We start from the raw sequence: 10,479 nt of genomic DNA on the forward strand, positions 1-10,479 counted from the left end.
TATATACAACAGGGTCGCTAGTAGATTTAGCGTACATATTTTGTACCGCAGTTAGAAATGTATAGTACTTATAATCAATGGTATTACACTATTACTTATATAAAAATTATGAAATACTAAAATATAGTACATCATTAATATTTTTAAATCTCAGTACAGTTATAAATAAACTCAATTAACTGAAATTCTAGATTTTTAAGTTCTAAAAAAGGACAATTTTTCAAATTAAATTAAAGTAATGAGCATTTTGTTTAACATTTTGTTAAAGTTTCATATGATTCAAGATGTTTCTCCTGGTGTAAGGAAATCTGCATTACATGGTTTAAATAATACACTTTCAACTGTTAAAAATTTGAAGCCTAGCGATGCAAACACATTTCCGGAGTACATTTTTCCAGGTTTAATAAATGTAAGGACCTATCAAATTTATTTGTAATTTTGAAAAAAAAAATGCATTAGTTAACAAAATTGATCATTTTAGGTAGCCAATGATGATGCAGTTATTGTAAGAACAACTTTTGCTCAAATTATTTCACAATTAGCACAAACTGGTTTAAGGTTTTTGAAGTGTTGTCAGAATGTGCAAGATGATGAACCAACTTCAAGTGCTTTTGAGACCGAGCTTGCTACACTGCATGAAATGGTACAACAATCGGTATCATCACTCCTCACTGATTCTCACAATATTGTAAAACAAACTCTAGTGAATAGTAATATAATTGAGCTATGCGAGTTTTTCGGCACCCAAAGAGGTATATTTCTGTTATGAATTTTATGTTATTATTCATAATAAATTTTGTTTTTTTTTATTCAGCTAATGATGTGATTTTATCTCACATGGTAACATTCTTGAATGACAAAACTGATAAACACTTACGTGCATCATTTTTTGACAACTTTGTGAATGTTGTTGCATTTGTTGACCAACAGTGTTCACCTATATTATGTCCACTATTGCAACAAGTAAATTTACAGTACTGTTATAGTAGATTTAGATATACAATAGTAGATATTAGATAATATAGTATAATAATTATAATATAATATTTTGTTCTTGAATTTATAATTTCCAGGGGTTTACAGACAGTGAAGAGTTTGTAGCAAAAAAAGCACTCAATGCAATGTCACAGTTGATTGAAAAACGCTTGCTTCAAAAAACTGCCCTTTATCAATTAATTAGGGATATCTCTTGTTTTCTCATCCATCCAAATTTATGGATACGACAGGTATGTTTAAATGTGTATTTGATCTTCTGTGTGTATGATCATCACTGTTATTTCAGAAACGTGCAGGAATATTTTGTTTGATTTTTATTTTTTTAATTTGTTTTAGGCTACTGTGGGTTGTTTTAGTGCTACAGCACGCATGTTAGATGATGTAGATGTTCAGTGCAAAATATTGCCTGTAATGAAACCTTATTTGAAGCATTCAATTATATTAGTAGATAGAGAAGAATTAGTATTGAATACTTTAAAAGACCCTTTACCACGAAATATTTATGATACAGCTGTTAAGTGTTCAATCCTTGAAACATTAGTGGATATATTGGGTGAACGAAAAAAAGCCAGGACCATCGCTAACACTGGTCATATACCTTTAACAAGTGTTACACAATCAATGCATCAAAATAGTGCATTAAGAAATGTAAAATATAAATTATTCATTGTTATTAATTAATAATTTTATATTATTATTTTAATTTATAAATTTTAGTTGATTAGGAAACTGGAGTCTGAAGGGATGACTGAAGTAGTAGAAGATCAATTGTTGGCACTATCTAAACATATATTGAAAGTTCACAAGCAATTAGCATTTGACAACAAATATAATACTAAAGGAAAAGTAAGAAATTTTACTAACTCACCTATGTTTTTATTTTATTTATTCCAACCTAATTTTTTACCAGATAAATATTGGAGACACAAAACTCAATGTGCATTGCTATTCTATACCATTGGCACGATCGCAACATTCAAAACTTCAAGATCCTATTCCATTAGCAAATAGGCGAAGAGGCATAGATGATCAGTCAGTTTCCAATATGAACGATGAGTGGAAATGTATGTTTGGCGGTCCAGAGTTGTCGTCTTCTAAGCAAATGCATTCTTCTCGAAATCCGTAATAGACTATTTTTAACCTCATCAATATTATATTTACTATATTAGTATATTTGTACTTAGGTCACCTATTGGTGGTTCTTACACATCTGATGTTCAACCATCTCCATCTCATAGTATCGAAGGACCTACTGATATGTCATATATACACTGTAAGCATTGTAAATAAAAATGAAAAATAGAAATTTAGAATTTTCAATGCTGTATTTTTGTTGGTAGATCGTTACGCACCATGTAAGCTGGAACTGCGCAAGCTGATATCCCATCGCCAAGAGTGTCATGAAATGACAATGAGACGTCATGAATGGGCTGAACAAGAAGTATGGAAACCAAGACTACCCCCACCTGGTTGGAGACTTCGTTCTCAGTTGGTAGCTCATCTGCATGAACACAAGTCTGGAGTAAACAGGTTATATAATAGGAAATAAACTAATGTATTATAAAAACCATTTAGTAAAAAGTAATTTCTATTTAAATATAGATCAAGTGTTGTAAATTAATTTTTCTCGATGTATCACTAAATATTTTCCCAGGTTAGTGACAATTCCAAATACATCATTGTTTGCAAGTTGTTCTTCAGACAGTTATGTACGTATATGGGATTGTGTGAAAATGGAAGGCAAGAACATTGCTAATCGGTCTAAACAAGTATATAATCATCAAAACGGAGCGTTATATGGTATGACAACATGTAGAAACAATCAGTCATTAGCTACTGTTAGCCATTCTGGTTCAGTAGTTGTACTGAAGTGAGCAACAATTATTCAAATTATAATATTATTTTATTAAGATTATAAAACCATACCTGGTTAATTTGTTAATTGTACAGTTTAGAGTCAAATAGTAATAAGTTGGGTGTGATGCAGATAAAACAATTAGATTTGCAAGAAGACGGTTGTGCTGTTGATATATCTTATTTAGATTCTGGATCTCAAATGGTACTTGTATATGCGACAGTGTATGGCTCTCTTATCGGATGGGATCTCCGTGCTCCAAAATTAGCTTGGAAAGTTAATAATGATATAAAACAAGGTAAATTCTAAGTAGTATTAAATAATAAATATATATTAGAAAAGAGGGACCATTAATTGTATATACTTATATGATTTTTAGGCATCATAACTGCTATGTGCTTGGATACAAGACAAAGTTGCCTAACATTAGGTACAAGTAGTGGTTATCATACATGTTGGGATTTGCGTTTTAGGTTACCAATTGCTACCATTGCTCATTCCAAAGGTAATAAATGTTAATTAACACTTCCAACATATTTTATAATTATTAAATACTAAATAGTTCAATTATGTTAATCAATATTAGCTGTACGAGTGAGGAGGTTAATAAAACATCCATCTGAACCATCGTGGATTATCTCAGCCATGCAAGATAACAATGAAGTTACAGTGTGGAATTTGGAAAGTGGTTCAAAACAACAAACTCTTTGGGCTAGTAGTGCTCCGCCGCTGTCAAACAGTCAAGTATAACAATTATTTAACTTGAGTTATAACTAAAAGTCTTACATAAAACTCTTATTTGTTATTGGTTCTAAAGTACTAACTACTAACTTTGTATTATAGACTAATAACCACAGCGTGTGCGCATTGTATACAATGAATACAGATCATGGTCCAGAATTGTTGACTGGTGGCACAGACCAGAGAGTACGGAAATGGAACTTGAGATCTCCGAGTGATTCCTATATAGCTATACCAGCTGCCAGTGATGTTATGGGTCATTCATTGTATTGTTATGAGTATGTTTAATACGTTAAATTATTTTATTAAATACTAATGTTAGAACAATTAATGGATTAGGTGTAGATTAGTCGATGGTACAAATGTTGTGCAAGAGGTTTGCACAAAATCTAGCAGTACAGCAATGACAGGTGACGAGGAGCCACCATGTGCCACTGACCAACCGGCACCAGGGCATGTAGGGTCGATACTGGATATCACATCATGTATGGCGTCTCAATGTTTTCTAGTCACTGCATCTTGTGATGGAATAATCAAAGTGTGGAAATGAAACAGCATTTTAATTTTAATACATTTCAGTTATTACTGATTATTGTTTTTTATCGTTCCAAATATTATGATATAAATATAATGTGATAGTGTATGTAACTGTATTATTGGAGTTACACACGTTAAAATGTTTGTATAATAAAGTTATATATTTTTTAAATTCTACTCGATTTCTTATGTGAGTAGAAATTTACATGAAATGATCAGATAAAATTACCTAACCTAATAAAAATAATATTACATTTTTAGATTTTTAGATGTGAAACACTAAATCAGAGGCTAATTTTTTATAATATTGAATAATATTGCATTTGTTTTTTTGTACATTTTTTTAAAAATTTGATCCCATATAGTTGATAGGTCTATGCTTACAGGTATACAGAGTGCTCGAAAATAGACTGTTCATTAATAATTACAGATTAAAACTTCCACTATTGAAATAACTACCGAAACCTATTATATTATCATCCTAACCCCCTCAGTTCTAAGAATAATAAATATCATCGTATTGTATCTAGTATCTACACCTACACCTTCCATCAACACCTATTCTACTACCTACATTTACTTGCATGTAAATTGTCAAATAAACCTAGAAATTGCGGGTTTTAGAACACTATGTTTACTATCATGCATTGTATTACCAGTGGCGCCGAAGTCCAAAATGTTGCCTATGACATTAGACGCCTCCACATAACATTTTGACACCCACCTATTTCTTATGGTTACCTTACCATACACCAACTATCAAGTATAGTTTTTATGTTGTCTATTAAACAAATTTTCATAAAATAACTATAGAATGAAAAAGGTTACCTACCTACTAAAATCACCTAAGACAAATTGTCATTGGTAAATATATGTTTTGGCGTCACTTGAACACACATCATACATGTGTAGATCTACCATATATAAAATAGGTACCTATTGTATTGTTCTTATGTACTAAGAGGCTTCACAACTATTTTTTCCAATTTTTTTATTGTCCTAATTATTACTCCATGAATTCTCGAGGATATTAGGTGTAGGTATTATACTATCATACTCAAAAGTGTAGGTTAGAGCTGAAAGATCAGGGCTTGTTTAGGACATTTTTATTAGGAATCCAAGACACGTGAAGTTCGATTATGCGATTTACTATGAATGAGAAGACAATACAATTATTTCACTAGGTATTTAAGTTTAGTTTGGGTTCACAGTAGTATAATGGCGCCGATGAACAATGGTCTGAAACCCATTTTTAGCTGTCCAAAAGTGCTAAAACTAAAAAATGCTACATTTTAGTGTTTATTTATTTTTGCTATAGGTACCTAGTATTTTTAAGGTAAATTAAAAAAATGTGATCAATCATTTGGTTATTGAATGTCATAGAACTGTTTGATTAGAAAAATATAGATTTTTTATCGATTATTTCCTACGCTATAAATATTAATTCATTTTTTTCATTCTAAATAATTTATTATAAGTTTATATTTTTATAAATCACATATATTATTTTGTTGTATTACTTGTATAATACAATAAGAAAAAAAAATTACGAAATTGAACACGAAATCAAAGCACAAGGTTTCCATTAGTTTTTTGGTTATTTTAGAACATAACTAAAAATTACGCAGTCTTGGGTAATATTAAAATTTAACAGGGCCAATTTAAAATATTTTTTAAAAATTATTAGGTATCAGAGATACCTATATGTACTTAGTGAACACGGACAAAATTTTATAAGTATATTTAATTCTGTTGCTACAGAACCGGTTTTTAGTGTATACCTATCGATGATTTATATTTTTCAGAAGACAGCTTATCTGTGTTTGAAGAATTGTGTGTTTATGATAAACTTACAATTAAAATTCAAAACACCTAACCACAAAAATTAAAAATTCATATCTGTAGCCCGAATAATAGCGAAATGGCGACAGTCAAAAACAAAATATCGAATCTATTATTTTCGAATACTCGAGAAATTCGTATTATTAGAATTCATGTTTGCATGCCAAGACTGAAATCGTTCAGTGAAGTACGAGCGTTTATATCCGTGTTCTAGATCGGGGGATCAGCAATAATTAGTATGTATAAGGAAATTTGGATGATTTGAAAAAGAATTGCCGCGGTCCAGAAAACATTTTTTTTTTTTATCCAGCAAGTTATTCAGCTGGGCATATAAAGAAAAATAATGGAAAAAAAAATCGGCATTAAAGTAAAATATTTTCGGCGGTACATTTATTTCCCCATCCATTATCCGGCCGCCTATACATTACCCGGGGTTAATTTACCCCGGTTCTAAATGGTAACAAGGCCGTAGTATAGGATATTATAAAGCGCGGCAGACTGCAATGGCGCCGAATAGGCACGTACTTTTATGGGGTGGTTCGCCCCTGTATTTAATTATAGCGATTGATGGTGGGTGCCGGATGGTTGGGTGGATAAATTGACATTATACATAGTATGTAAATAGGTACAGTCGTTGTCCAATATCCGAGTACCGACTTTTTAAGACATAATTTGTTTTAACATAATAAATTAAAAATTTTACTTTTATGTTGCATAACATTTTTATGTGTAATATAAATATATTTTGTGTCCATAAATGTTCTGTTACAAAGTGTTATGTAGTTAAAAGGTTCAAAAATCCTTAGGTGGCTCTCTTAGTTCTTACACTACATTTATAAATTACAAAAATCAGAATTTGAATATAATGCATAATTAAAACTTTAAATTGGGTGAGGATCATGCTTAAAAAATCACTCTATATATTATAATGTGCTTTCGTCGACGAGATAACATTTCTAAAACGCATAAAATATGTATACCTATGTATACTGCCATACGCGTGATTATAAAATATAATATCATTATTTCATAAAACACTAACGTTTTTGAAAATATTTCTATTACATAGGTAATTTAAAAACAACATTTTTGGAAAATAATAATATGTTTTATCGTTACCATTTATTATGATTTTCAGTCTTAAATAATTGCAACATATTATAAATATTTAAACCTTGAGCGGAGCGATGAATGTATTGATTTAACAATTATGTGCTTTTTTTAGAGTGTTTTGAGAGAGGAAACAAAGTACAAGCTGTGACCAGTGTACATACTATTAAGTTATAATTATTATCTATGGATTATGGATAGTCGTATATATGTATTATACTATTATCATTGAGTATACATGCAGATAGATCTATACTATCTATACTCAATGCTATTATGTGTAGGTATCTAATATTATATTATAGCGTTTAGTACTTATATATAGTTATATGGCACATTGGCACACTATTACAATAATATACTTTTATTAAATTGCGACTTTGATCTTGTTAGGAAAAAATGTTGAAGTAAAACTTTATCTCATAACGAACTTATAAATAACTTCGTAGAGTACAGTAATAGAAATACTTTGGTAGTAAGTCCAACACTAACTACAATATGCATTACTTAAAAGTTTAATCCAAGCATTATTTCATCGTACATATATTGAAGAAATTTTGAGTTTATAAAGGAGAAACTTTATTGGTTCTTGGATCATTATCGCAAGTCACAACATTATGTTAAATGTGTGTTCGGTGTTGATTAATTGTTCATTCTTACATTCTCGCCAGGTTTCAAAAAATTCAACGGGTGCCGATTAGGGCTGCCTCCTTTAAAAATGGAAGGCTAGACCCAATAAGTAAAAAAAAAAAACAATACTAAATTATTTCTGTATAGGCTGCAGACGACACCTGTCCTAATGTTATAGCGCAGGAATAAGACCTTTCTGCGGTGCAAGAGGATATTCAATATTGGAAGTCTGGAACTAGTGGAACTGTTAAAATTAGTTTTTGAAACTTTGTGTAATTCAGTTTAAATATTTTCAAGTGATCTGTCTGGTCTAAATAAATCTATTTCATATTTACATCTTGTGTAGTGGAAAGCGGGATAAGATACGAATTCAGTATTTTTCACATTTTATCACAAATAGAGTCGATAGTGGCACGTCTCCTCCATACGTATCAGTACTTATACTCACAGATATAGATAATAAACTAATAATAATAACAATTAATTAATAATACATTATTAATTAATTAATAATCTATAATATCTGCACTTATACCTTACACGTATAAGGTCTATGGTCTCAGCGCGCATGTATCCCCATTTAATTTGAATATGTTACTCTATGGTATAAAATATAGATACGTTTACTGACGTTGAAGCAAACTATGATAAAAATGTCATTTACAGCGTATTTTAGTGTAATTTTTTACCGTCAAAACGCAGAATATTAGCAGACCACGGCAAGTTTTTGAACTTTTTTACTATAATATTCTAAAAGTACAACTCTATAAAGTACTACAATTAGTATACCTACTAATTCATCGGAGACCTATTTCTTTTACAATAGTTTTAGTTGATTATAAACATTCTGTTAATAAAAATAGCTCAAGGGGAAAGGTGACGTATTTTCAACGTGGAATCTTACCCCCACATGTTGATTTCAATATTTCTTTATATTATTTTAAACGATTTATTTCTTATAATATTGTTTTTATAATTATAATTTATTCATTTATTAGTAGGAGAGATCCTGAGGTGCAGTGATATATTATTATTTTATTTTCCCTATAATATTAGAAATATCAAGTTCATTCAATTTAAGTATTGGTTCTATTTACTTTGTACGGTAATTTTTCGTTAGTCTTCGATTTGTCTGAGTTAAAATCAGTTCCATAAAGATAAATAATATCTATTGGATATTTCTCTTTGAAAATTACGCTAGCTTACACAAATTAACAATAACATTTTTTTGGAAATCTAGTAGCTCATGAAATATAATTGTGTATTTATCTTTTATCAATGAAAACAAATGATCTTCACTACTTTGACGCAATATTCGAGGAATTTTTTTTATTTTCAATTCATTTGGTGTTTTCAATTTCTAGCTCACTAGATTTTAATAACATATCTCTTAGATACTTTTATTGAGTATAATATTTTAGGTAATATTCAAGTTAAAAATACATTTGTATTTACCTAACCAATTTTTACGTAAGATGCAAGACCACATAAATAATTAAATAATATACGTACCTATTGGTATGTGTGATTTAGGTACTTTAATATAGTTATAGATATATCGTATATAGTAGGTATAATAGGTATATAAAATAAATTGTTGCATTTTACATACAGCCGACAAAATCATAGTTACCATGGTTATCGAGTTATTGACATTTGCCTGCGCGTACTAGAGAGGATACCCGCATTTAATTTCACTCTCACTAATAATCATTTACAACTAACCCATAGATCCCAGGCGGCAATGAAAATAATAGAAATTGCCTAAATGTTGCCCCTTAAATAATGACCGCAGTGAAGCCCCTTAAATCCCGTTCATTAATAGTAACTTATAAATAATTTTCAGATTCTTCACTCTTCAGGTTACATATTAATATTATATTGTTATCATATACACGAGAATTTTATAATATTTAAAGCTAATAAAGCTGTTAGATATCATTAAGATTGTAAGTAAGTAGTATAGTTATAATATAATATTATATCAATACACCTATAGCAGTATTAAATAGTTATACGAAAGTAAAATATTAATTAAATATTATTGTAATTATAATATATTTAATATAAAAATTGAACCGGGTAGATCACATACTATTATAGAAACGTACAGTATAGATAAGTATAGAGTATAGACCACATCAGTAGTAGCCCAATTATTTTTTTTACATAATATACACAAGTAGGGTGGACAAACAGCGGACAAGGAAGATTATATCATGGCTCAAGAGTTGCCTATATGTTTATCCTTATGTTTGAACAATCCTGAAAAAAAACATATTTCCCGAATTTCAATTTCCTATTAATATCTTTCCAGTTAAATACTTTCCTGTTAAATATTTTTCTTAGTTTTAAATTCCTGTGTAATATATTTACAGTAAATACTTTCCTCAAAAATATTTTCCAGAATTATATTTTCCAATGTAATATCGTACCAGTTCAATCTTTCTATAGAAGTATTTTACCAAAAAAATGTTTCCTGAATTTAATTTTCCCACGTAATATTCTTCCAGCGAATAATTTCCTGAAATTTATTTTCCTGAATAATATTTTCCCCAAAATATATTTCCGGAATATCAGTTTCCTGTGTAATCATTTTCTTGCGATATTATTTCTTTACGAATATTGTTGTTCCTGTTACATATTTCCAACTTTTACTTTCCCGATTTATGCAGCCCCCCGGCCCACTTTTAATACTATACTTTCAAATATATCGATAAAAATGTACATTTGTTAAATAACTTCGATTCAACAAGTTACTTTAACAT

General features: G+C 29.7%; 1 protein-coding gene across 1 annotated transcript in view; it reads left to right on the forward strand.

Moving 5' to 3' along the window:
* LOC100164753 (phosphoinositide 3-kinase regulatory subunit 4) overlaps positions 1 to 4,301 on the forward strand; it is a 6,942-nt gene extending 2,641 nt beyond the window's left edge. The window contains exons 10-24 of the mRNA XM_001951659.5: positions 269 to 409; positions 482 to 752; positions 815 to 963; positions 1,074 to 1,226; positions 1,333 to 1,644; positions 1,714 to 1,842; positions 1,907 to 2,118; positions 2,181 to 2,269; positions 2,337 to 2,526; positions 2,651 to 2,866; positions 2,947 to 3,149; positions 3,231 to 3,356; positions 3,438 to 3,595; positions 3,695 to 3,870; positions 3,932 to 4,301. Of these exons, the coding sequence (XP_001951694.2) occupies positions 269 to 409; positions 482 to 752; positions 815 to 963; positions 1,074 to 1,226; positions 1,333 to 1,644; positions 1,714 to 1,842; positions 1,907 to 2,118; positions 2,181 to 2,269; positions 2,337 to 2,526; positions 2,651 to 2,866; positions 2,947 to 3,149; positions 3,231 to 3,356; positions 3,438 to 3,595; positions 3,695 to 3,870; positions 3,932 to 4,142 (2,736 nt within the window). The 3' untranslated portion in view covers positions 4,143 to 4,301. The remainder of the gene's footprint in view (positions 1 to 268; positions 410 to 481; positions 753 to 814; positions 964 to 1,073; positions 1,227 to 1,332; positions 1,645 to 1,713; positions 1,843 to 1,906; positions 2,119 to 2,180; positions 2,270 to 2,336; positions 2,527 to 2,650; positions 2,867 to 2,946; positions 3,150 to 3,230; positions 3,357 to 3,437; positions 3,596 to 3,694; positions 3,871 to 3,931) is intronic.
* The last annotated feature ends 6,178 nt before the right edge of the window (positions 4,302 to 10,479 follow it).

Source organism: Acyrthosiphon pisum, chromosome A2 (genome assembly GCF_005508785.2).
Source record: "Acyrthosiphon pisum isolate AL4f chromosome A2, pea_aphid_22Mar2018_4r6ur, whole genome shotgun sequence".
Classification (NCBI taxonomy): domain Eukaryota; kingdom Metazoa; phylum Arthropoda; class Insecta; order Hemiptera; family Aphididae; genus Acyrthosiphon; species Acyrthosiphon pisum.